Source organism: Oryzias latipes, chromosome 14 (assembly GCF_002234675.1).
Source record: "Oryzias latipes chromosome 14, ASM223467v1".
NCBI classification, from domain to species: Eukaryota; Metazoa; Chordata; class Actinopteri; order Beloniformes; family Adrianichthyidae; genus Oryzias; species Oryzias latipes.
In genome coordinates, this window is record NC_019872.2 from 22,727,540 (window position 1) to 22,755,511 (window position 27,972).

The following is a 27,972-nucleotide window of genomic DNA, read 5'->3' on the forward strand; positions in this document are numbered from 1 at the left end:
AGTCCAGTTCTCATTTATTGTCAATAGTTGGCACACAGAAACCCTGCCCCCCTTCCCTCCCTTTCGCTGTTGACACACTCCTCCCATCCCCAACCTACCATTACTGGTATCCCAAAAAAGGCAAGCAATAATTAAAGCTCTCCAGCTGTGCAGTTTAGATCCAGATTCCAGCTCAGACGAGGAAATCAGAGACGCACATGGATCTATTTGTCTGCAGGTGGATGATTCAGAATGGAGCAGAGCAGGGAGCTGGTGAACCAGCAAGTGGGCCACAATCTTTTTCAACCAACATTTTTTTTCTTCTCCTGATACACAACAATTTGCAATTTTCTTAATGCATGTTTTTCTTCACCAAAAAAAATGCTAAAAACAAAAATACAGTTTTCATCAGTTGCTCTTAAACGGTTTTGTAACAGTGTGACTGTTAAATATTATTTTGTTGCTGGTTTGCACTGAGCAGATATTCTAACTTCTTGAAGTTTTCATGGGTTTCATCAGCTGGAACTCCAATTTATACAAAAATAAACAAATAAATAAGCATTGGGCCCTGAATCTATATGACATGAAAGTCCTTCTTTCATGGAATTATTGAAATGAATCGGTTTTCCATGACATTCATATCTTTGGAAAGGCTCTGTACTGTACATGACCATTTTAACACAGCTGGCCCTCTAAATAAAACGAGCTGCTCAAATCAGTTTAAGCTTGATCAACTCCTCAATTCCTTTTCTTTTAAAACCTTTATCAAAAATGCATGTAACGTAAATTTTAACATAGATTTTCCACCTGAATAATGAAGTCTTCTGTCTTCTCCTGGACATCTTCCCAGCTCCTGACAGCATCTCTGGCTCATGGGCCGCTGGCAGCTCAGGAACCTCCATTTCTGTTTATGGCTCAGCAGACTTTCAGACAAACCAGACTTTCCGGGTCTCTGCGAGCCAAGGATCAGTGTTTTTTCATTGTTGGGAAACAAGTGGAAACATGACAGAGATGGGTGGACTGCATCCTGGGGGGCTTCACAGCATCAGCATCTCCTCCACTGCATGCGAAAAGAAAGGAGAAACTCTTCACAAGTTAATCCAAACTGGTGAGTTGACTGTTGCAGCTTTGATGTAAAGACGTAGGTATCTATCAATTGAATGTTGTTAATTGTTACATCAATATATTGTATGAACTCTGAAAAAATGTGTATTTTCATTAAAAAACATAGCTGCTGTTTGGGGATTTTAAAATTTAAACAGAAATATCCAAAATGAGGAAAACATTTGTCAAAACAACAGTTTTAACCAGCAGGACCTGCTTAGGACCTTCTTTGTAGAACGTCTTGCTTGTTACGACATTGTAACTTTACTTTGTAGATGTTCAAGCTCTTGATGTCACAGCACAACTTACCAGCATCCAGTTTACATCAATCACAGTGAACTCTTGCAGCCAGGCTAACCTCACTGAGAGTTCCACTGAGCAGGTGAGTATGCTACACGTTTAAACTGTGGCTAAATCCAAATGTGTAAAATTCCATAAGTCCATTTTACCATTTTATCATTATCTTTGTCCCCACAGATCCATCAGTCCCCAGTTTCCCAGATAAAATCCACGAAGGATTCAGACCAGGTCCAGATTAAGATCCAGAGCTTTTCCAAAGGCTGTGTGAAACTAAACTTCACTCTCACCTTCAGCCAAAGTCACAACCACAGCATAAGAAATGTTTCCAAAGAGGTGGATTCATCAACAAACAGCTCCAAGTACACTGCAAACAGTGCAAACATAAATGGTATGTCTGTGCTGGTATTTTGTTCTCTTGTTTTAAGTAAATAAAAAGTAAAATTAACGAAAGAATCCCAAAATATTTTAGACTATTCAAGTAAAAAAAAATACAAAAACAAATTGGACAACATAAAAAAACACTTAAATTAGTTAATTGTCACATTACAGTTCAAAAAACCATTCGGAACATTGACAACGTTTACATTTGTTGATGTACTGTTAAAAAAGGGAGATCATGTGACCTTTCCTTCAGATAAGGCCTTTTGTTTTTTTGCTTCCAAATAAATAAAGAGGTAGCTGAACTATAACAACTTTGACCATGTGAAGCATGGTGGTAGATAAATTATCATATGGGCTTTTTCTGCCAGCACATGATCTAGGTCAGGATCTGGAAGTCTAACTCTCCACTTGTTTTCCAGTTATTTCACCTTAAATACTTGGTGATGATCATGCAGGTGTATTTGGTTAATCAAACCTGGAGTTACCTGATCTCTCTAATTAGCAATGAGTGGGAGAGAACAGATTTTCATGTGAACATGAATACCAGTCAGTCAGTAAAACATACATTTTTCCTATACTGACTCAGTAAATCAAATAATGGATATGACTTTGACACCATGAATAGCTAGCAGTACCTCTGCAACCACCATTCAACCTGAGCCACAAGTTTTTCCCACGACTTCCTCAGAGTTTGCAGTTTCCACAACTACCCAAACAATCTCACTACTGACAACCGTTTCTGTCTTGCCAGTTTCCAGCAGACTGCCAACAACGACGTCGGCCATGAAACCAGCCACTGTCACCTCTGTGGGAGGAGCTCTGTCAGAGCAGTGCAGGGTTGCTGCTATCACTGTGACGCTTGCAAAAGATTTTCTACTGGACTACAACATCCAAGAGAACTCTCTGTACCTGGGATTGATGGGATGCCGAATCAATGGAGGCAACTCCACTCACGTTCAGCTGACTGTGGCTTGGAATGAGTGTGCCATACAGCTCATTCACGTAAGACCATCCTTTCCTTCCCAGGCTCAACTGCTCTAAATACATGCTGCTCAAGCTCTTAGAAGAACCTACAGTTTTTAAACAACTGTTTCATGTTTTCAGAATGAAAGCCATTGCATGGCATCGGTAACCTTGTTCAGCACTGTGGATCCTTACACGTCACCAAATGGTACAGTGGAGGTTCCAACAGTGATGCTCCAAGTTCCCATCATGTGCACATACTCAAAGGAAATGTTGATCTCTGCAGACTTTGGCTCTATGGGGTACGTTTTCAGAAGCTCCTGCCATGTCTTTATGTCCTTTAACAGCTAGGAGGGGAGAGGGCAGTTCAGCAGGTTGGCCAGTAATCAGAGGGTAGGCAGTTACATCCCTGCTTTCATCAAGTATAAATGAAGAGTGCCTGATTAACGGACACATTGTAAGCGCTTTGAGTGTCTAGAAAAGCGCAGACAAATCTAATCCATTGTTGTTAAAGGATCATTTCCAACAACAATTTCCTTGACAGAAGAGAAATTAAAAAGATCTGTAACGGCGGAGGAGTATATGAGAACTTTAGCAAGTATGTGTGATGTCACCCATTAAAGACGGCTAACTTGTGGTTCCAATAAAAGAAAGTCAATTCAGCTGCCAGTTTTTTTTGCAAAACTGACGCTGCCATGTTGGGGCCAGAAATTGTCAGTGTGCAGCACTTGCTCTGAGTCATTGTTTCTATGACAACCATTCTCACCAATCAGGATCAACCTTGTTGGAAGGCTTTACCACTTGAAAGCGGGCTTGGGAGAATCTGTCAATCAAAGGTTTCTAACATTACACCTGAGACCACTTACTTTTACTGAGGCATCTGACTGGCTTGTTTATAACTTGAATAACTTGCACTACAGAACAAAACAAATATAAAAAAAAGAGGATTAGCAACAACATGCTAAAAAAATGTTAGCAAAGCAAGAACGGTTATTCTGACCAGTAGAATGACGGAGTAACAGCTGTTTATTTCTCTATAGAGGTCTATGGGATTTTGGCTTCTTGGAACCAGCGGGCACTTCCTGTTTGGACAGCAAGGAGGAGGGGTCTCTCAGTCCAGTTTCCATATAGAGTCAATGTTCATTCAAAACAAGCCCAGTGTAGTTAAACATGGCAAAAAAAATGCCATTTCAGTGGAAAAAAAACCAATGAATGAGTCCCACTGACATTTACTGAACTGTGACGTTTCAGACTTGTCTCATTTGCTTATTCATCCAAGGAGACCACATTCAGGAATGCACATTTACTTCATTTTATTTCTTCAAATTTTGGTAATGAACTAAGACTGTTGGGTGTATTAAAAAAAATTTTTATAATCATCCTCTTAAAGATTTGACAAAACACTGACATGTAGTTGAAACATTTTTCATTAAGTAGGGAAATGACATCAGCCAAATCATTTCTCAGTAAAATTACATTCAAGGAACTTTAAGGGACCTAGTCTGCTGTCTTGTACCCAGGTATGACGCGGTCAAAGACGTCTTCGGCCGTGTGGGGGCTCTGCCTGTGCTGCTGCAGCTGATGAACAGCTCAGCACGTCTGCCTCTCAACCACAGGCTGTCCTCGCAGCAGGATCTGGTCTTGGAAGTCAGCATCAACAGCACTTCAGAACAGATCAAACTGATCATTAACAAGTGCTGGGCCACTTCCACCCAAGACCCTGAGGGTGGTCACAGCTACACCTTCCTGGAAAACAGGTCTGCTTCACTACAGAGATCTTATTTTTTATTTTTTTAGTGCATTACCACAGTTATAAAATGTAACTTTCCATCACGCCATGGATACAAATGACAGGTTTGTTTTTCTCTTTAGTGACCCTTTTAAACAGTTTAGAATTTGACTTATTTCCATCTCTGTACATTATCTAAGGATTTAAAAAGGTGTTATAAATTAGCGTTGTCATTTTGGAGGGAAAATTTTTGTTTTTTACGATGTCCATTCAGATGAACCTTTCTGTGTACATTTTTCATGTAGACACAAAGAGAAGAAGTGTGCAATAGCTGGAGAAGGTGTAACTGGTGTTTTATATTTTTTTTAATTTTGTATATATATAGATATATGTATTTTAAAAATATTGTCTTATTTTGCAGTTTTAGTTTTTATTTTATTATGACCTTTTTATTCCACTGGAAAAATTGCACTGTAATTTCGTTACACATGTACAATGACAATATAGATATTTCAAGAAGTAAAGAGCTATGAGAGCCACTGAGAACAGGGTGTTAACTTTTTTTCCTTAGGAATTTTTTCTTTGATTTTTCTGCATGCATGCAAAAGATGAGCACTGTGCAGCCCTGTTGATGGAATGCAACCTTGAAGACCAAACCTGAGGAACAAATGAGTACAGTCAAGTTAAATCACATCTGTATCTTCTCAGCTGTGCCCTCAATAGCTATACACAAGTGCTGATGAATGGGAACTCCACCACCTCCCGTGTGGCTGTGAGGATTTTCTCCTTTGTCAACCTGACTGTGGTCTATCTGCACTGTCAGGTCCAGCTTTGCATAGAGATGGGATCGAATACCTGCACAGCTGTGAGTACTTCCTGCTTTGGCAACAATGCACTTAGCTTCACAGCCACAGAACTAATTAGCCACTTGACTTGGATGTCTTTACTCGCTGTCATGGTCGTGTCACATAAAACACGCATGATTGTGTCTCCCTGCAGGACTGTCTACAAAGAACTGCTCGGACAGCAAAGACAGTTGGAAGAGCTTTTGGGTCATCTGGGCCTCTACTAAAGTCAGATGAAGGTGAAAATGTTAAAGAAGATAACAAGTTTCTCTTTTACAATGTGCACATTTACAGTATGCACCCTTATGAACCTTGAGCTCCCCTGGTACAGGGCTCTTAGTAATTCTTAAAATTAGAACCAAAATTTACGGCGAGGCTTCATTCATTTTTTGTTGAACAGCCTCCCAGACACTGTTCATTTTTTTAGAGGTAGGCTCAGGGGGCCTACCATTTAAATCTGGCTTATGGATGAAACTGAGGAAAGTAGTAATCTCATATTTACCTTTTTGCCTTCATACTTTCTTTTTAAACTTATTTGATTTGATCTTTCTGTAATTTAATTCATTTTTGTCATTTATAACCATCCATCAAGATTCACTTGTTTATTTGTCTGGTTATTAATCTCTGATTTTACTTTTTTGCCTTTAATTTTGTTTCCACACCAGTAATGAAGCGTTTGAATGGAGGGGGGGGGGGGGCAGTCCTTTGGTAGCTTCCTCTGTAAACACGAGTGGGGTGGAAACTGGTGTGGAAAGGTCCCCAAACCAATCGTTTCCCTACTTAAATACATCATTATCAGCTTGCTACTTGGCAACTAAAAAGATGAGTGAGGCCTGTAATTTTCATCACAGGTATACCTCAACTATGAGAGACAAAATGAGAAAAAAATCCATAAAATCACTTTTTCTAAATTTTTAAAGACTTTATTTGTAAATTATGGTGGAAAATAAGTGTTTGTTCACCAACAAGCAAGCCAGATTTCTGACTCACACAGACCTGTAACTTCGTCTGTAAGAGGATCCTCTGTCCTCCACTCCTTACCTGTATTAATGGCACCTGTTTGAACTGCTTATCTGTAGACAGCTGTCCACAACCTCAAACAGTCACACTCCTAACAGGTAAACAGCTTGATGAGAAGAAATCAATTATTAGGAAATAGAAGACACACAAGACCACTGATAATCTTCCTCCATCTGCGGCTACCTGCAAGATCTCACCCTGTGGGGTCAAAATGATCACAAGAACGGTGAGCAAAAATCCCAGAACCAACGGGGGACCTAGTAACCTGCATAGAGCTGGGACCAAAGTAACAAAGGCTACCATCTGTAACACATCACGCCTCCAAGGACTTATACCCTGCAGTTCCAGACGTGTCCCCTTAAAGCCAGTACATGTTCAGGCCCGTCTAGAAAGTTTGCTAGAGAGCATTTCGATGATCCAGAAGAGGATCAAGGAGTGAAAATGTCCTATGGTCAGAAGAAACCAAAATGGAACTTTTGCAGGAACTCTACTCATCATGTTTGGAGGAGAAACAATGCTAAGTTGCATCCAAAGAACACAATACGTACTATATGGTGGTGGCGAAATTACGCTTTGAGACTGTTTTTTTTTTTGTTTTTTTTAGCAAAGGGACCAGGACGACTGATCAGTGTTAACGAAAGAATAAATGGGACCATGTATTGTTTGAGTAGAAACCTCCTTCCATCAGCAAGGGCATTGAAGATGAAACATGGCCAGGTCTTTCAGCATGACAATCATCTAAAACACACTACCCGGGTAACTAAGGAGTCGCTGCGTAAGAAGCATTTTGAGGTCCTGGAATGGCCTAGCCAGTCTCCAGATCTCAACCCCATCGAAAATCTTTGGAGGGAGTTTAAAGTATGTGTTGCTCAGTGACAACTCCAAAGCATTTCGGCTCTGGAGGAGATGTGCATGGAGGAATGGACCAAAATACCGGCACCAGTTTGTGAAAAACCTTGTGAAGACTCACTGAAAACGTTTGACTGCTGTCATTGCCAACAAAGGGTATATAACAAAGTATTGAGTTGAACTTTTGTCATTGACTAAATACTTATTTTCCATCTTAATTTACAAATACTTTCTTTAAAAATCAGACAAAGGGATTTTCTGGGTGGAAAAAATTCTCATTTTGTCTCTCATAGTTGAGGTATACCTATGATGAAAACTACAGGCCTCTCTCATCTTTCGAAAGTGGGAGAACTTGCACATGTGTTGGCTGACTAAATACTTTTTTGCCCCACTCTATGTGCTTTACGAAGAAAGTTTGATTTGATTATTTTAACACCCCGTGACCTTCCCATGTTCTTTTCTGGCTCTTTCAGAGCTGGGCATGGAAACACTTGACACTCCTTATGTGGCTGGTATCTCCTGTCTTGGAATCGGCCTGTCACTCTTCTTCATCATTGGATTTTTCTGTCTCTTTTACTACCAGAGAAACCGCATCGGACACCACAACTTCAATGTGAAACCCAAACAAGAAAACTTCACATACATTGACATAAACCCTTAAGACTGCAGCAAACAAATGGCTTCAGCAGATACACAACTGTTCCCACCAGATGTCCCTCTTGTACTGATTATATGAAGCTCATGATTGCACTCTAGTAATGCTTGACAGGAGATATCATGTTACCGTCCCTCCTTTACAGACACTTTAGGTGATGGTAACCTAGTTACTGTTGAAGCAAGCTCCGCTCGAAAACATCAAACAATAAAAATGATTTACATTGACAACATGACAAGAATCTTCTCTTTTCCTTGTTTATACCACCCATACCCACAGATGTTCTCAAGTCCCCCCTTTTGCAAGTCAAGTCTGAAGTCTTTGCATTTAAGATCAGGACTTAAAATATACTTTTAGATATTTTTTTGTCTTTAACTGTCATCAAACTACTTCAAATAATCTTTTGAGAATCTTTAACAGTTGTAAATAGTGTGTTTATGTTTAGACCTGACTGTGATGTCCTAGAGCTCAAAAAATAAGAATAAACAAATTAAACTTGGTCACAAGACCCAAGTCTCAAGTCAAGTCTCAAGTCTTTGAATGTGAGACTTCAGTGTGACCATAATCTGAGTCTCGAGTCTCTACCTGTGACAAAAGTTTTACTGTTGCTGCTTGTTGCGTAAAAATAAAGTCGTCTATATACTCTTGCATAGTTCCAGACTCTCATTTTTCTACTTTAAAAAAATAATTGCTTTAAAAGATTTCTTCTCCAGATGACTTCAACCTTTCACCCCATGGTCAGTTCCCATAATCCCACACTGCCAACAGCAGGCTCATGGCAGCAGCTTCATTGACAGGAATACTAAACAAGATGGGCTTTCTCTGTCCCTGAAGGTCTGCAGTGGAGGAGGGTTTACAGTGAAATGAAGTCGCTCCTCCTCCAGAAGAAGCCAGTCCCCCCTTTTTGTCGGAAACCTGGCAACCCATCTCTATGGCAACCCCTCAGTTTAGAAACAGAAGACAGTTGCAACCAAAATAGAAGGAAGCGCTGGAAATGCTGGAGTTCAAAAGGCCTTGAATAAAACAACTACAATCCCGTTTGCTTCTGTGTTTTCATGCTTTTTGGTTTTTTGAAGTTTGCAGTTTACATGGCAAATATGAATATGCAGTATTTTTTATACACTCATTTCATTAAATGTGCAAAAAATAATCCTGGATGTGGAATACATTGACCAAGTGACCATGGAGGGTCTTCTGATTTAATGTCGGTCTGTTTGGATCAGAGGGAGTTTTCAAATAATCTATTTCCACTTAAAGCAGCAGAGTAACATCCTCCTGTGACCACCAAGGTGGATTTTCCATCCGATCAGATCTCCTCTGTTCTAAGTACATCCAGCCAGGCAGGGTAGCTTTGACGCAGCCACACACCAAAGGTGTGAGTGTCGGTGTAACTTTATGCATGCAAAGACCTCCACAGACTTCTTTTTTTAAGAGATCATTTCTAATTTAATCTACTGATGGTGTTTTGTGGACCAGCTCAGGACCTCCAAGTACCTAGGGAAATGTAAAGATGTGTTGCCTGCAGAGATTGAGAAAACTATTAGTACCGCTGTAACTGTAAAACACAGTCTTCACTCTAACAGTTGATTAATTTTAAGTTTTGTAACGTTAAATCAAACTTCTTCTGAGTAATTATCTTGATTTTGTGACATAACATGTCGTTCTTGATGGTATTGAACTCTGTTGTCTAGGAAAACCCACTTACAGTACTAGAAAACAGTAGAGGAAAAACTCCTTATTTGGTCTTCCTCTCTTTCCTGGTTTCTCCAACATTAGCATCCTTTTACAAACATTATGACAGTACCCCTTCTCAATGTGTCCAAACCATCTCCATCTGCTTCCCTGCATGCATCTCCCAAACATCTACCACAAGCTGTTCCTCTTATGAATTAATTCCTGATTTTCTCCATCCTGGTAATTCCTGAAGAGAACCTCAGCATCGTTATCTCTGCTACCTCCAGCTCTGCCTCCTGTCTCCTTATCAATCTACGTTCACACCACCATTGGCAACGTGTGTTCAAGTGGCCATTTCCAAAGAAAGTCTGTGTAAATGCAAGTTTTGGGCTTTGGTGTTCAAAACTCTTGCATTCACGCATCACTTTTTACAATCATTCATTTTCAGGCTCTATGTACTACATGCCTGGCAACCGAAAGCATGTTGCCAGCTAAACCAGGTCAAACTTAGACTAGGTCAAACCAAATTTAGAGGGCAGCTGGGTTATCTGGTGAACCCAAGCACGGCGACGAGCCTGAAGATATAAGTTTGTTTTTACAAAAAAAGATAAACCAAGGCAACTCTCCTGAAATGATGGTAATCCATTGCAAGGACGCAAGCAATGAACCGAACTGTTTCTGTTTCATGCCCAAATAGCGGGATTTGCACCGCTTTGACATTTCACATCAAGCCTCTTCCCACTGTCGGTGGTGGACACAGTAGAAAAAGAAGCGGAACAGGAAGCCTTCTCCTGTTTGTCCAGTGTGAACACCACAGACCATGCATGCACCAAAGACCGCTCACCAACATACTCCGCGCAAAAGTTTTCAAAAAACTTGACACCACAATGTGAAAATCTGCAAGTTATTCATTTATTCAGACTAAAAGTGATGATAGTATATTACAGATGTGTTTGCAATTATCAAGCACTTCCTGGTATGATATTGTAGTTAAATAATAACAAAATAGGTTCCCAAAATTGAATGCATGGAACCACAAAAGAACGTAGCACCTCTGTGATAGTGTGATAGTGCTCACAGGCTGTTTACACCTGCATTTCACAAATGTGATCTTATACTTGGTCTGCAGAACATTTTTCATGGTTGTCACTTCTTTTACTAATACAGCCTAAACCTTAGGTATTGACGGAATAGAGGAGCAGTCTCTGCTTGTGGGGGAATCTTCACATTCAGGGACGCTCAGATTGATTCACATCTACGGCAAAGCGTACGACCCCGCCGCTCCTCCGAGGTTCACTTCTCTCCATAGGTGGTTGTGGTCCTCCTCCAGAAGCACTCTGGGAATGATGATCACTGGGTCGGAGTACCTCGTCCTTAGCATCTCTAGGAGGCAGCACATGGTTAAGACACCAAAGAAGGAGACAGAAAAAGACACAAAATGAGGCAGCTCTTTCAGACCAAGCACAGGCTGTTGGGTTGCGCTGAGAGTGCTCATTTCAAGACAAACCTAGAAAAGAGACAAAAACAAAACAGTCTGATTCTACAACACAGCAGAAACCAATCATTTATATGATGTCTTTTTTTAACCTTTCAGTGCCTTAACTTTAGGTCAAAGTAGCATTTACTCCTGTGCTTTGACCCGTTTGTGGTTCTGTGTGAGTCTAAGCTTGGTTTATGGTCCTGCATCAAACCTACATGCTCCTGGACTTACCACCACCAGTGTTGACATTGTATTGGTGCTGTAGTGTATGAGCCCATTGTTCCATGCATACGCTGAGGATGCAACTCCAGTCAGCAATATCATTTGTCAATGTTAATTTTGAAGTCTGCATGCTAACATGCTAGAAAGACAATGCTATAGATACTAAAATATCACTGGATAATGCAGAATGAACACTTTTTTCATGACTAAAAGTCCAAGGAAGTGTTTTTAAGTCAATGCTGTGCACACAAATAAAACACACACCAACTGTGTAATTGTAGTGTGGAAACATGTTTTTATCTTGTGTGCACAAGATAACAAAATTGGGTTTCGGGGATGGAGCTCCATGAAAAAAAGAGCAGAATGGCAAAAATGAATAGTAACTAACAGTACAACCAAGCAGATAAAAAAGCTATTAGTTACTGAGCCACAGATAACATACTAATGATAGTAGGCAATGTCTGCTGCAGACACCTGTAGATAGATCAGAAGCTTTTACATTTAAATGCAGCAATTCCATTCAATTTCATTTATATTATAGCCCAATATCACAACACGGTTGTCTCAGTGGCCTTCACACTGTTTTTTTATACAAAAACATAAAATCAGTCATAAAATACAATAGCTGATCGCTAAACTTAAACTTAGACTAAAACTAAACTAAACTGGCCATCCCTGCCCTTCGACACTCCTTGTCGGCAAAGGATGATGGAAACGCAAAAGAAGAAAATGTTGGTCTTCCTGTAAACGTTTTTGTTGGAGCAGGTTTAATAAAACAAAAGTGGACTAATAAACACTCAAAAATAAGGCCAAGCTCAAGAACTACAGCATCCCCACAATCAAGAAAGAGCCTTTTTGCATTATAATACCCCAATAACAGTAATAATAATATCCCTAAATCTAATGTAATAGGCTAAGACCAGCAAACTAAGCTCACTGCATTCAGCATTGGCAGCATCATTCATGCATATCAAAGATAGAAGGAAGATACCATGACTCACTATTTTGCCTTAATGCCCTGTTTACCTGAACCAGCTCAGTGAGTTTACAACTCAGGTCTACAGAACTTTTCATTAGATTCATTATTTAACATGCTGTTGGTAAACTTCAGAACTTGAGCGTTGACCTGCAGAATGTTAGACTTTAGCTGCTGGTTTCAAACACAGAACTCTATTTAAGAACAACAGGACTTAATGCTAACATTGTGGGCTCCATGCAGGTCTGTTCCAGGACCATAAACCAAGCAGTAAAAACACACCCCAAGGGCGCAATAAGGGTCTCGGGCTGTTCTTTGAAAGCATAGCTACAACATACAATCCAGCAGTTGGTCATTTCAAATCACATTTGACTGGAGATGCCGAAGGTGAGATCTTTAGCATGCACTTACTATTTCCTCTGAAATGTCTCTTTCCAAGGCAGCGGCGTTCCCCTCATTCCATTCATACTTTAGCTCTCATCTTATCCATGCTCAGACTCATTACACTTTCTAGAGTGTGAAGCCGAGGCCACAATAATGAAAAAAAAAGCTCATATTGCAAGTCAAAAATTAAAAAAAAGCAACAGCATGCTTTGGAAACAGGTTTTGAATGAATAAAATAACATTTGTATATTGAACTGATGTCTTTTTTTTTTTTTGCCGTTGTGTGAATAGAGTCCGTGCCCTATCTCGTAAGCTACGTTCACACCACCATCAGCAATGCGACCACTTTCAGTGAAAAAGTTAATGCAAACGTTCGGGCTTCTGCGTTCAAAACTCTCTTGTTTATGCGCTGCTACCCAAGTTTCCATGACTGTTTTCGGACTCAACGCACAGAATTCATCAAAGGTGCGTTGAAAGTTAAACCAGGTCACACTCTGATTTGGTAGTGACACATGGATGGCATTCTTTATAATTCCAGGAAGTGCCAACGTTTGAGATTTTTGTGCCTGGCCGGAATCATATGACACCAAGTCTTTCATATGTCGGAATAGAGCTGTGAGAGAAAAAGCCTGGACTCAAAAGATTTGCACCACTTTGACATTTTGCACCAAGTCTGTTCCAACTGTAGGTGTCATACAAGTAAGGGGTGATGGCCGACGAAGTGTGCGTTATCACTTTTTAACGCACGCCGTGGAAGCCTGAACCGTCTGAAGTGCGTTAAAAAACGATAATGCACACTTCGAAGGCCATTAACCCGCTTATACCATGGTCACTTACAAAAGAAATACATATTAACCAGTATTTAGTCCTTAATTCTTGTTTTTTTGCGATATGGATCGTTTTTTTCACGAAAAGCGAACTATTTGTTACGTGGTGCGGCGCCTTGTCACGATAACGTGATAGCGTGATACCTGGGATAGCGTGGTGCAGTCAAGATTCAGCGATATAAAGCGATATATATATATATATATGCTGATCGTCCCGATGGGTTAAATAAAGCATCAGTTCAGAGAGAAAGTTCACCTCTTACCGCTTGTTTTTGTCCAGATGATGAAGCTAAAGTTTGTTTTAGAGAAGCCAGCGCAGTGATATAGAACATTTAAGGCTTAAGCTATGTGACTGGAACTTCTTTTTTAGGCATGCGTTATCACTGTGGTATATTACTTTTTAATCCACACCCAGCAGCCAATCAGAATCGAGTATTCACCCGGACCATGGTGTAAGCGCTAGTAAACCGAAGAGAAAGTAGAAGCCCTTCCTTGCCTGTCCAGTGTGAACGCTCTTTTGGAGCGTTCTTGAACGCGCGTCACCTGCGTGTGAACGTAGCATTACAAGAGGGAGACGTCATGCAGTTTAATGAAGGAACATGGGTAGAAGGTGCAGTGCAGCAGTCAGTTCAGGAATGGTTGGAGATACTTGAACCAAACTTCTAGGTTCCTTTCAGAGGAGCCAATTTCGGAGAAATGACATGTGGGATGTGACAGCAGTCGGGCAGTGAGCCCCTTTTTCTATTTCCTGTCACATTCTAGAGTCCATATGGAAGAGAAATACAAACAATGTTGTGGATTGCTAGAAAAAAAAGTATGCCATTGTAACTGAAAGCATATTACAATTGCATGAGCATGTATGAATGAAAATGAGAGACATTTCCGGCTCCGTTCGGCTCTCCTGCTCCTGCTCTTGTGATTACCTGGGATTGGGTAGTGCACAGCCCCACAGGTGTTGCTTTAGAGTCTGCACCCAGCCAATATCTCGGATTGGCTGGCAGAGTTGTATGTAGTGGTACTGTTTTAGCACAACCCTTCAAATGAATCAGAATGTCACTTATTAGCAAAAGACAGATGAGACACGGTATCATTCATAAATTCTGTAACATATTTGAGCAAACAGTGTCACATCAGCAAAGATAACATGAAACATACGTTCTAGCTCTCGAAAAAGCTTCTGGGCATCTTTCCCTCTGCATGTTTCCCATCAATATGGAGACGTTTTTGGAATATATTAAGACACAATGCACAAATAATATATTCTGCAGCTCTCACGTGCAGGTAACATGCAGGGCCTGGAAAAGATGTCCCAGCCAAAATGTGGTGCAGTTTTAGATATGCATTTCAAGAGGCCCGGAAAGCAAATTCTCTTCCATGTGGATATCACTTAAATATGAAATATGTCTCAAAGACACAAATTTGAACTGAAGAAATGCTGACAAATACCTGCAACCACTAACCTGCAACCTTTAGGCATTTCTTTTAAAGGAAAAGAAGCAAAGAAGACACTGCATTTTCTACTTTTGCATTTATTTGCAATGTTTCATTAAATACGAGCAAGCAGAAAAGCACGTCACAGTTTTTTTTTTGTCTACGACAAAACCTTCTTTTAGCTTTTTATCCTTATCTATACTTACACAAAGATAGCACCAAAAGTGTGGTGTGCTAAGCACGGTTGAAATTCACTGCCAAAACAACCCCCACGTGTTACACGACAAGACCCCTCCCACATCAAAGGCTGCAAAATGCTGATGAGTTGGAGCAGAAGTGTTGATGAGACGTTCGCTCAGCTCGCACACAGGTATGATGGCGATGGCTACCACTGCTGTCAGGTAGTTCTGTTCTGCATCATGGATGAGCATTGACCGGTTAAGAACATTTGCGGACAGAATTTGGGGAGTTTCTTAAAGGTCTCTAAATGTTTTTTGACATAAAAAAAGAGAGGGAGTTTTCAAGGTGCCTAGATCACATCTCAAATCCTTAAGCATTTAGTCTACGTAACTCAGAAAAATAAAGTCATGAGAGAAATCTGTGGTCCCCAACTCTTTTCAGGCCTCGTACCAATATAATGTCAGGAGCGGTGAGCATGAGGCTGAAGTTGGTGTCTGATTTTTTAGCCTCCAGTTTTCCTTAACTTTAGAGGGTGATGTTTATCTTCTTCTTCTGTCAAATATCTCCAACGGCTTTGAACTTTGTTTATGCTCTGGATTTGGTGTAGGAGTCATTAAAATGTGATATAGAGTTTCTATTCGCCCATAACTGTAAAAGTGGAAGCTACAAATTCAGATGCCAACTTCAGCCTCGTCTGACTTTTAAGGCTCAACAGATAAATACAACAAAAAAAACAAAGAAATATCCCAAATGGTCACTGAAACTGGTATTTTCTATATGATAAGTAAGGTATAAAGGACAACGAAGTGTGCATTATCAGAAATTATACCATGGTCTGGGTGAATACTCAATTCTGATTGGCTGCTGGGTGTGTGTTAAAAAGTGATGTTCCACAGGATAACCGCACGGTGAAAAAATAAGTTCCGGTCACCTAGCTTAAATGTTGTGTATCACTGCGCCGGCTTCATTAAAACAACCTTTTGCTTTATCATTTGGACAAAAATAAGCGGTAAGAGGTGAACTTTCTCTCTGAAGTGATGCTTTATTCAACCCATCATGACCATCAGCATATATGTATCGCTTTAAATCATCAAATCTTGACTGCAGCGGTGGTGCGGCGCAATGCGGATTACTTGTTACGTGGTGCGGCGCAACATAACAAATAGTTCGCTTTTTGTGAGAAAAGCGCTCCAAATTGGAAAAAAACAAAAATTAGGGACTAAAAACATATAACTATTTATTTCTTTTGTAAGTGACCATGGTATGAGCGGGTTAATGGCCTTCAAAGTGTGCATTATCACTTTTTAATGCACTTTGTGGAACCAACGAGACTTCCGCGGCGTGTGTTAAAAAGTGATAATGTATACTTCGTCGGCCATTAACCCTTATTTAATCTACACCCAGCAGCCAATCACAATACAGTATTTACCTGGACCATGGTATAATAAATGTAAATTTACTGTTTGAAAAACTTTATTAGTAGCATCCTCGTGACATTAGACAGGCAGTTACAAAATATTCTGTGTTATTACAATGTTTTTTTGAGAACATCTGTCGCAGAAAATCCATATAGAGAGTAAAGAATCCTGGTTTTTGTCTGTTAAGTGCAGCTTTCTGTTTCTTTAAAATCAAACTGTTTTCTTCTGATTCTTCACTGGACCTTTTCTTTAAAAAAACAAAATTTCCAGATACTTTTGTTTTTTGTTAACTCTGCTAGCTTTGACGTGAAAGAGCGACTTGACAAGATCAAGAATAAGTCAGATGTGGTGGAGAGAATTCAGCTGTTTTTCAAAAGAAAACGTCCTTCAGAATCAGATTATAAACAAAATGGAAAACAATAATGTGTCTTTTTCACTGCACTGCACTGTCCCATAAAGCGGTACCGGTCTGGAGGTTGGGGACCACTGGATTAGAAGACACTGGACTAATGTTAGCCAAACTGGGGGGTCTCTTAGAGGTGTGTGCTAGCTGCTTTTTTTGTGCATTGTGTTAAATGTTGTGTGATGTAATCTGGGCATTGTGTTTGTAGGGTACCTGTCTCAGGAAAAATGGATGAAATGTAGCCAATGTGTTAACTCTGGCGTATTTACATTGATGCAAATGTTGATAAATGTGCACTGTCCCATTTTAAAACTCCTAAAATAATTAAATTAGAAAATGCCACAACCGTAACCTTATCCAATGTAATCAATTGTGCAACATGTACCTCAACAACTGTCTAGTTTAAACCATGTTTCACCGGCACATTTGCACAGTTCTTCCAATTAGATTAGATTCTTCTAGTCTACTATTTGACATAATTTATTTGCAACTATTGTCAGTCCTGAGCTGTTCTCCCTTGAGAGGGGCTAGCCTTGAGTTAATGCAGGCTTTGAGAATTGTGTTTTCTGAAAATGGATAAGTTAAAGCGCCAGCTTCAAATGCAGCAGCAGTGAAGAACAATGACTGAACTAAAATGTATTAAAGCTGTGTTAAAGTAATTCCAAAGTTCCACCGAAAGCCTAAAGAGCATGCCCAAGAGCATGTTAAAGAAATGCAATGAAGTTCTCTGGACAAAATCTATAAAAAGGTTGTTCTTGTAAATATACTGGCTACTATTTTAGACGTACCATAAATACATCAGTTGTTTATTTTAATATGATGCAGAGAGAAAAGTGGATTGATAGTTGAGATGCCCGATGCTACTGTTTTCAGACATTCTGATGCAGATGTGAGCAACAGCATGCTACCTCCCATGCATCCTAGGACTGAGCCATTGACTGTACATGAGAACTGGACTGAGAAACCCCTCCTCCCTGACATTCCAAACAGGAAATACCTACTGGTTCCATGGTTCCAAAGTCCCATAGACTTCAATAGAGAAATAAACAGCTATTAGTCAGTTGTTGTATTCGTCAGAATAACTAGTCTTGCTCTGATACGTTTTTCAACATGTTCTTGATAATCCCAATTTATTTAAATTATATTTTTTTCTACAGTGCAAATTATTCAAGTTTTAAATTGACCGATCAGATGGCTCAATAAAAGTATGTGATCTCACAATGAACATTTAAAACGTTTGATTGATAGATTTTCCTGAGGCCGCTTTCAATTGGTAGAGGTGTGGCCTTCCAACAAGCTCACTCCTGATTGGCGGTTGGAGTTAGATCGATTTGGACCAATCATTGCTTACTGACAATTTTTGGCTCCAACATGGTAGCGTTCAAAAATAATATTCTCTTATACAGTCAAAGGACAGAAGAAGCCATGTTAGCTACAAAGACAGCAAAATATACAGCCATCTATATATGGCTATATATATTAGCGGTGTTATAATGACAGACAAACATCTTTTGTCTTTTGGGGCTTTATGCACACTGAAAACTGAAGTAAAGGCTTTAGACAACTCACAGTGAACTCAGTAGTTATATGTCTGATGGTTTGAACTGTGTGATATCTATAGTCAGGGCCATCCTGGGCTTTTTTAAATCTAAAAACAAGAAATTTCTCACCATAATAATAAATATAAAACTTAGCGAACACTGACTTTTGAACAATTTTGGACAATTTTAAGATACAATTCAATAAATGTTGGTAGGGGTTTAAATATACAAGAAGTACAACACAATGTGATTCAAGCTTACTTTTTAAACTAAGGACATTTTCACCAACCAGGTTATTAGTTGCATAGACATGAAGCAAAAGCATGATCATTACAAAATGAATGTCAATGTTTTGTTTCAAACCACATCGTGTCTTGGCTTCATAGCCTTTGGTAATAGAGACCACACCTCTGTGTTGCTGTTGGTCTATAAGGTATAAAACATGATGTCATTGAGGAAAAAACGCAACTAGTTTGATTGTTGGCAGCAAATGTCGAGCTGCCACAGCAGTCGAACTGGTTTCGCATCAACCAAAACAAATGGATGTTTGTGTTTGAGCGCATTTTAGTGCTGACGTACAACTGACAGACGGCTTTGTTGGTAAAGACCACTCTGGTGAGTGACAAGCTCTGAGACTGACAGCCGTACGCTTGTGGGACGGGATACCCGCCGTACCACTCCACGCAACATTTACAGCTCCTCCACACTCATCTCTGTCAGAACACAAGACATACTGTGGTGACAAAACCTACGGCTGAACTGCACAGTCCTGGTGAAACTGCAATAAACGGCAGATGTCATTGCTGAGAGAGCGGATGGTCCTGTTGTCACGGTCCCACTGGCTGTGGCAACAGGACAGGGCCATGTATGACTGGAGTTCTCCTTCAGAAGACAACATTTTGCTTTGCAAACCAGTCTCATATGAAAAGCTGATTACTGCATCCCATTTGAAAAAGCTTTGATAGTTGTAAAACAAAACACACATTTTAGTTCCACTATCAAAAAATAAAAAAGACAGGTTTACAAGCAAGCCATGGAGCAGAAACTTCCCAAGCAGCTATTTATCAAAGATTTTCAAACCTTCTGTTAAAATCTGAGAGGGAATTTTAGTAATTTATTTATTTCTAAACAGAAAAGAAAAATTAAATCCTTGATAAATACAATGCAGGAATCTGCTCAGCAGATCAAAGCCAACCATTCAGACTTGTTTGTAACTGGGCCCATGCATCTTGGGCTGTCTATTGGTTGGCCAGGCAGCCAGTAGCCATGGCAACCCGGAGATGGAGGCGAGCAGAGTGGGGGTGGTGGGTGGCATAAAGTGGTGAAGACAGGAAGGAAGATGCTCTCATTACTTTAGCAATGGTGTGTCACATTCAATCCCTGACAAACGATTCTAAATCTATTTTACAATTACAGCAAAGATGTAGCAAGACAGGATGGAAAAGAGGAACCAAGAGAAGAGCAAACACAGATGTTAAACCAAATCTTTACTAAAACCTGAAATCACTTTGCAGCCTCTGAGTTCATTTCCCCCAAAAAGAAAAGAAAAGAAAAATTAGGTCTAAATGATTTTTACTCTTTTGCCTCAGCCAGTTTGTTGTTGATCTCTTTACTTTTCTCCTTGTCCCCCACTGCTGGACGATCCTGAGGCTGGTTCTCCAAAGTTGCCTTCTTGGAGCCCTTCAGGGGGGTGGTCTGCTTGTCTTTGGCTTTCTTCAATGGTTTGCCCTGGCCTGCAGAAGTGGCTCCAGACTTTTTGGGTTTGGAGCATGTGGGACTATACCTGTCAACCTGGGGGTGTCAGACATTGAAAAAGAGATTCCTGAGCTGAGCTGTCTAGGCAGGGCTCCTTACCACAAGGACATTTCGACGTCAGACTCTTGCAAGGTTACCTTCCCACTTGTTCCCCTTCTTTTGATTTAAACTCTTGAGTTCTCACCTGTTTGCTGGGATCAATGTAGGGTTCGCTGTATAAGCTGCGTATCCTCCTCCTCTCTTGTGCTTTGTTATCAGCTGGCTGCAGCGGGGTTTGGACTTTGAAGGTGGCGCTGTAGCTGGTCTCTAAGCTAGGCCTCTCATCTGGCGGCAGGTACTGAGACTTGGCCCGGATCATCCTCACTGGCCTCACATCTCTGTAAGCCTTAAACTCAGTCCTGTTAGGGAACAACAGAGTATTAGTTGCTTTTTTACTTTGCTTTTTTTGTTTATAAAGCACTTTTTGTCAGTGAATAGGTTCTATTGGTGCAAATCAGCTCACCAATCACCTGATTTCTACAGAAGTTTTAGCGTTGCTTTTGCCCTTACAGACATTTGGCTGAGTTCACACAAAAACAACCCCTGAAGCAGCAGAACTCGTGATCAAAACACTGAAGCTCAACAATGGAATTTAAAGGGCCTTTATTATGCTTTTCTTAAGCCTTTCAGAGTAAACTATATCCATAGATATGATAATACATCACTATGGCACACTATAAAACATTTTTTATTTATTTTCCTTAACCCTTTTCTTCCTGGAAGTAAGACGACTCGATCTCTGAGCCAGCAGCTTTTGCTCATTGTGGGTGCCGCCCATTTTATGATGCCATCCTAGAGCCGGCCTCGTCAGCGTGTCTGTGTTTCTTCTAAGAAAACAAACAGCATCCAAACTTTTGCAAAGATGGATGTGCAGATTGTTCATATAAAAGGAAAGCATTTAGCCAATGACCGCTGGCTCTGTGGAGAAAGCGTGTGTGTGTGTTAGCTTGGGGGCGGAGCTGGCAGTGCAGCCTCTTCTTGGAAGGGGCTGTTCCTCTCTGTGTGACATCACAATGTTAGAACCCGCTCGTTTTTGTGGATTAGGAGGGGCTGACTTTCAGAGTGCAGGTTTTTAGAGAAATAATCAGAGTTGAATGGAGCAAATAGCGCTTTGCATGACATAGGCCGTTTAACAACCCATATTAAATTAGAGACATAAAGTTGCAGTAAGAGGCAATAGTTACGCATGAATGTTTCACAAACTCCAGGTGACCTCATAATCCGGTTCAGTAGTGTAACATACAGTTCAGTTTTAAATTCAGAATTGTGACATCCCTTCTGACAGCCTATCAGTGAGTGGGATAGGCTCCAGCAACCCTGTGACCTTAAAAGGGATTAAGCAGGCCTGGAAAATAGATGGATGGAAACTCCAGGTGTTCACAACCATTTTTTCTCTACTCATTTTATGTGAATCACAAGATGAGGACACAACTTTGTTAGATGCTTGGTCACCTCTTGTACCAAACTGTGGTTTATTTCGAGATAAGGATGTAAATCACACTTTAAATGGCAATAAAATGATACACCAGTGCTGTGATCGTCTTTTGATCGCTTGTTGAAGCGTTCGGAGTGGTCTTTTAATTATGATTGTGCTGTTTTTAGCCAAAATCAAAAAATCTGTGTCATTTTCTAAGACATATTTTCGGCAGTGCAGCAGTAGTTCAGTAGAAATTCACCTCTGAGCTGTGGGCGGGACCGTTGGCACAGAATAAACGCGCCCTCATTTCCTGTCACCTATCTGTTTACACGCTCTCCTGCTGGTTTACAAGTCCTCGCACTCCCAACCTACCATTAGCCATACAACCACAATATTTATCAATAATGGAGCTATCCAGCTGTACAGTTTAGATCCAGATTCCAGCTCAGACGAGGAAAACAAAGACATTCATGGATCTATTTGTCTGCAGGTGGATGCATCAGAAATGCAACTTTTAGTTAATTTCCTGTTATATGTTCTCCATAATCAGAAAATGTGTCACAAGAACATGTTAAAAACACCAAAATTACTATTTTTATCAGTGTTGCTCTCAAACAGAGGAATTCCAGCTCAAAATCTATCAGGAGTATAAAATGTTTGCAAGCTAAACAATGTCATGTAAATATAAATATTGTTTCCAACACTGTAAAAAAATCTGTATTTGATTCTTTAATAACATCTGGACCACAATGAGATACCATCCAAACTCTGGTAATAACAAACAGATGTGTTTTGACTACCTGTGGGGTTTTACATATGTGTGAAATATTGAACTCAACAGCAGCAGGAGATAGAGTTCAGAGAGCGTTCAGGAATCAGTTCCATGTGGAGCTAAGTTATAAATGAAACAGCTTAAAAGTGATTTTTGCAAAATAAATAACAGCAAATTGCTTCTTTCAGTGGTCCTTAGCAGTTTTGCCCCTTTTTTTTATTCAGTGCAATTTGGGTATCACATATAACTTCCAGAATAAATGTGATTTGTTTCACCAGAACCTGGATTGATTTAATTTTCGATTCTTTGATCCACTTGTTTTGATTCGATTAAATTCAATGTACACATTTAGACATATTTGGACAGGAATAAAATAATAATCTATTAATGTTTTGAAGATATTTATATTAATCTTTTACTGTTCACATACTACTGCAATTTCAGATCGATTAATTGATTTTATTAACCCAGCCCTACAATTCTGCATTTGTTTATTTTGTGCTTTTATTGAGCACCTCGTGTTATGCATCCTGATTGGCTGTTTGCATTGTCAGTCAATCTCCATCATGCTGGGCTTATTTTTCTGTCAAGGTTTGAACTTTAAGAGATTAAACCAGACAGAAAAGTGTGAAAACAATCAAGTTTGTCTGATAAAAGTTTGAGTTCAATCTCTAAATTCAATATCTTTACTTTTCTGAGCTAACTTACTTGGCCCATATTAACCTGTTTAGCTTCATCATCAGTGATGCTTATCAAAGATTATCCCACAGTTCATCAACCAGTAGAAACCAGGGCTATAGTGATTCTATCTTTACGATAGGCCTTAATGGTTTCCACCCCTGTCATTTATGTAGAACACAAAGGCTTGGTGGAGCCATGGCTGCTTAGTACAGAATCCCTTCCTGCCTTTACATTCTGTGTTTGCATTGAAGTCCAATTTAACACTTGACTGGCCTAAGAAGCCTTCATGCAAAGGCAGGTTATACAACAACAAGCAGCACCCAGTGCATGACACTCACTAATGACCCGGGGCTGTTTGGGTGTGAAAAAGAATAGAACCACAGACCTGTACTGAAACATCCCTGCTCTCAATAAACATATGACTGAAACAATAAAGCCTGTTTGTGTCTGATCAGTGTGTTCTTTGTACTTACTAAATGGTAGGAATGGAAAAAGCTTTATTTAGATGCAGTGCTGATGAAGCACATGTCAGACTGAGGCAGGATAAGTTTCACATAAGACAATTTCAGATGGAAAATACAAAGACGGCCCTCATTAACCCTTAGTAGTCTCTGCACTTGCTGGTATGTTTGCCAGTCACATCAGCTGTTTAAAATGAATGACACTAACACCCCCAATTGGTATAGCTTTCAATAAAAGTTTAACGTAAAGGTTTCACAAAGTGTTTAGCTTTGAAATTTTTCGTTTAAAACAAACATAAAAAGAGTTATGACACATAATTGTGATATCCCTTGGCTAAATCCATTTGTGTATAGTTTAATGGAGATTTTTAGACCGTTTTTCACATTTTTTTGACCTTGTCTTTGCTTTGTTTCTGGATTTATCCATTCTTATTTGGTCTGTACATGTTTGATCTTTGTTATAAAACATAAAAACAGCTTGATTTCAATTTTTGCAGTAAAAATAGACAAAATGGACTACTCCAAATCCAAGTTTTCTGGACAGTTTCAGGTTCATTGTGGAATTATTTTGTAATATAATGAAAACATCTGGCTTGTTTGTCAATGACCAAATACCTATTTTCCATCATAATTTACAAATACATTCTGTAAAAATCAGACAATGTGATTTCCTGGATTTTTTTTCTCATATTGTCTATCATAGTTGAGGTATACCTATGCTGGAAATTATAGGCCTCACTCATCTTTGTAAGTGGAAGAACTTACACAATTGGTGGTTGGCTAAACACTTTTTGCCCCACCGTAATGAGCCTCAGAATCAAACTGTAGAATCAAAATTTGAAACGTACACGCTTCAACAGCAATTGCTGTCTTGTTTCTAAAACATAGCTCAAGCTCTGAAAATTTCACCAGATCTGTCACGAAAGAACTGTTATCTTTTCTGGCCTTTAGGGGCTTTTATGGACAGAGATCATTCTTTTACTGAATGTGTTCACTAAAGCTTGGTTAGATCTAGTCATTAGATTTCTGCTGCTGCTCCCACACTTGGCTGTGGATCCTGCCTCTGGCTCGTCTCTGCTCCGTACCTGGCCGTGTACCTCGTCTCTGCTCCTACACCTGGCTGTGGATCCTGTCTACTCCTGGCTTGACTCCGCGCCCCCGGCCGTCCCCCCTACTTTGGCTGGACGAAGCTCGTCTGCTGGACTTTAAATGTGTAGTTGTAGTGTAAGATAAGTTAATTCTTTTCAATGAGTTCTGGTAAATCGCCCATCCGTCCTGGGGGAGGATCCCTCCTTCATGTGGGCACCCCTAAGGTTTTTTCATTTTTTCCGGAATCCGTTTTTTTTTTAGGAGTTTAGACCCCCGCGAAGGGGGATCTAAGGGCAGGTATGTCCAGTTTGGCTTAGTCAGTTTGTTAGTTCAATTTAATATATTCCTATTGAATTCCATGTATTCATGATCCTTTAATTTTATGTTTAACTTTTTCAATTACCTATATGAAAGCCCATTGAGAGGACTGTTGTTGTGAATTTGGGCATTCGCAGTTTTATGCTCTTATCAGGCAGCCACAGATCAACCTGCAGCCACTGAGCGTCTCCACCAGAGCAGCGATCAGGCACCAGAGCTGCAGGTCAGGGTCACAAACCACCAGCTTAATCAGCTCTGATGCACTTCATCTCACTTACAGGACTAGCTGACTTTAAAGAGAAGCTCCATAAAGGGATACAGCAGTTAGGAAATGATTTTACTTTGAGGAAGAACAAAAATCAAAGCAGCTTTTGAAAAAGCAGCCGTCCTGGGACTTCAGGCGTGATTCCCACTTTTTCACCAAGAGGTTGAATCCATCCCATTTTCTGCCTTCCAGTCAAAGCACAAAGCTCTGCAGACCCTTGAAGAAAATGGTTTATTCCACAAGAATTCTAACAGAAAACCAGACAAAAAACAAACAAACAACCGCATAATTCACATCACTGAACATACATGAAATAAAGTGTGTGGTGAGCCACCGTTCAGTTCATTATCGTCATTAACCTGATCCCCGAACCTAAAGCCATGACATCTATTACACAACACTCGGTACGATTCTGGTCAAGTGCTTATAGTGGCTCAATTTCAAATCCCAAATCACATGGTAAACAACAGCCCATAGTTAAATATAAAACACGCTTTCCGTTCATAAGGCATCTTTTTTCACCTGCATCCTCTTCGTCTCTGCATGCAGCAAAGCCTTTCTGCACTGCAGGTTTTCTGCTGAGAGCACAGTCAACAGGAAAGAAGTCCTTCCTAGAATGTTTCAGTTCATGTGTTTGTTTCTAGACAAACAACACTAAACTGTTTTATTTAACTTCATAACCTTCTACATTTAGGACAATTTCCTTTGAGATGCTTTCTCACAAGCACAGCAGGACAAGCTTTACCAGGATGAAAAGGAAACAGGAAACTGTCTGAGCTGCGCTTCCTCAATGCACTACATTTCTCCATGATACTTTCTCCAACTTTTCTGTGGTTTTGACCTTGAAAATCTACTTTTCTTGAAGACCAGAGATCCAGTGACTATAACCACAGAGAGCTCGTGTGATCAGATCAAACATAACGGACGATCAGCGGGAACGAACCTTGAAGCAAGTCTGAGTCCAGTGAATGCGCCTCAGCAACCAAATTACAGCAAAAAGCAGAGAATCATCAAGTCCTGTAATGGAAAACTGGACCCCAAGCAATTAATAAAAATATTCATTGTTGGGGTGCAGCAGCAGGTGACAGATTTACTGAGTTTTCTGAAAATGGACATTTTTCTCATCCTTAATGAAGCCATCTGCATTAAGCAGCATATATATATATATATATATATATTCCTCACTTTTTTTATATATATATATATAAATAAATCACTTATTAACAATAATCTATAAATAAATAAAGGTGGTCAAATTTGGGGTTGGAGAAATTTTGGGGTCTCTGGATTAAAAAAGTATCTTGCCTGAATGTTTAAAAAATCCAATTAAATACAAAACTGTGCTTTTAACATGTTCCTGTGGCGTCTTTCTAATGGAGGAAGTATAATGAGAATTAAACTTAAAATTGAATTTCAGAGGATTTTTTTATTCAAATTGTTGTGAATCAGTAGCAGATGACAAAGATGCAGTTTGAAAAAGATCATGTTTGGTACGTAGCAAATCTGTTGAGTGGGCCACAAGCTCTCTGCTCTGCTCCATTCTGATGCATCCACCTGCAGACAAATAGATCAGTGTACTGTACGTCTTTGTTTTCCTCGTCTGAGCTGGAATCTGGATCAAAACGGCTGGATAGCTGCAATATTGCTCACCACTTCAGTGGCACTACTAAATTTAGCTTGGGGTAAGGGCACAGCTACACCCAGCAAAAAGCTCTGCCCCCCCCCCCCCCCACCACCACCACCACCACCATTTTTGAGTCAATATTAGCATCATCATTGACAAATGTGGGACTATGCAGAAAGATGAAGCCTAAACAGTGTTTGTAAAAACGACATGTAAAGTAAAGGAGGCTTGGTGGATCGTTCAGAGCCTTCAGTCCACTCACCGGTAGGAGCTGCCGGTGGAGATCTCCTCCTTGATCTGCCTGTTGAGCGCATCCACCGCCGCGCGGCCTCTGCCCTCCGCCTGCTTCAGGATCACTCTCCTCTCTGCCTCCTGCTTGCTGCTCCTCTTTTTCTTCTCCTTCAGCAGGTCCTTCTCCTGAATCTTGTCGGCGACGGCGCTCTTCTCCACGCCGCCGTCCGCGTCCGCTGCGTGCTGTTTGGAGTGCCGGGACCGTTCCGGTGTGCGCTCCTCTGCAGAGGGGGCGGGTTTGGGTATCCAGGGGTGGTCGTACCTCTTTGGGATGGGCCAGGCCTTGAAGTCCTTCTGGTACTGAGTCTCGGTGTTGAACGGTGTGTCCGGTTCGTGGTACTCGTTCTTGGGTTTGCAGCTAGGTTCGGGTCGCACTCTCCAGTGCTTGTAGTCCTCGCGCATTACCGAGCTGCACACGCGCTCCTCGGACACGCACCTCCGCGGGCCGCGCGCCGCCGTGGCGGTGCGGGGTTTTGAGCGAGACGGCTGCGTTTCTATGGCGACCCGGGCCTGAGGACGGGGGAGCTGCGGCTGCAGCTGGATGTGCTGCATCTCGGAGGCGTCCGTGTACTTGGTGAACACCAAGGGCACGGCGATGTCGGCATGGTCCAGCTGGTTCCAGAAGCGGGCCATGCAGCACGCCCTGCTGATGCAGGGCCACGCCATGCCGAGCGGACCAGCGGCTCCGAAACCACCGAGAGAAAGTAGAGTCTTTACCGGAGAGGTTCGGTGTGTCGGTCTGATCAGAACAATGAGGGATCCTGCGACGTTAAACCCGCGCGCGCGGTGCGTCCATCGTGTTTTCGTCCTGCTGCTCTCCTCCGCCCTGCATCCACATCACAGCCCCGCCCTTCTGCTTCTCAGCATCCCGGAGCCACACACCGGAGAGCTCACGCGCG

General features: G+C 40.7%; 2 protein-coding genes across 5 annotated transcripts; one reads left to right on the plus strand and one right to left on the minus strand.

Annotated features, from left to right (window-relative positions):
* Positions 1-734: 734 nt before the first annotated feature.
* Positions 735-8,473, plus strand: umodl1 (uromodulin like 1). The gene is made up of 9 exons (XM_023962907.1): positions 735-1,087; positions 1,359-1,465; positions 1,561-1,771; positions 2,516-2,766; positions 2,869-3,029; positions 4,248-4,484; positions 5,165-5,321; positions 5,456-5,540; positions 7,644-8,473. The coding sequence occupies exons 1-9, from the start codon at positions 982-984 to the stop codon at positions 7,829-7,831; spliced, it is 1,503 nt and encodes a 500-aa protein (XP_023818675.1). The 5' UTR covers positions 735-981; the 3' UTR covers positions 7,832-8,473.
* Positions 8,474-10,389: 1,916 nt separating this feature from the next.
* Positions 10,390-27,958, minus strand: map6 (microtubule associated protein 6). 4 transcript variants are annotated; one of them, XM_023962417.1, is made up of 5 exons: positions 27,045-27,957; positions 20,301-20,514; positions 19,938-20,152; positions 14,312-14,422; positions 10,390-10,882 (listed from the first exon to the last, which is right to left on the minus strand). In XM_023962417.1, exons 1-5 carry the CDS (start codon positions 27,737-27,739, stop codon positions 10,729-10,731), a joined length of 1,389 nt encoding a protein of 462 aa, XP_023818185.1. In that variant the 5' UTR covers positions 27,740-27,957; the 3' UTR covers positions 10,390-10,728. The 4 variants fall into 4 exon arrangements, with proteins under 4 accessions (XP_023818185.1, XP_023818187.1, XP_023818186.1 ...); XM_023962419.1 differs by lacking the exon at positions 14,312-14,422 and having other exon boundaries at positions 19,975-20,152; positions 27,045-27,958; XM_023962418.1 differs by lacking the exon at positions 14,312-14,422.
* Positions 27,959-27,972: the final 14 nt, after the last annotated feature.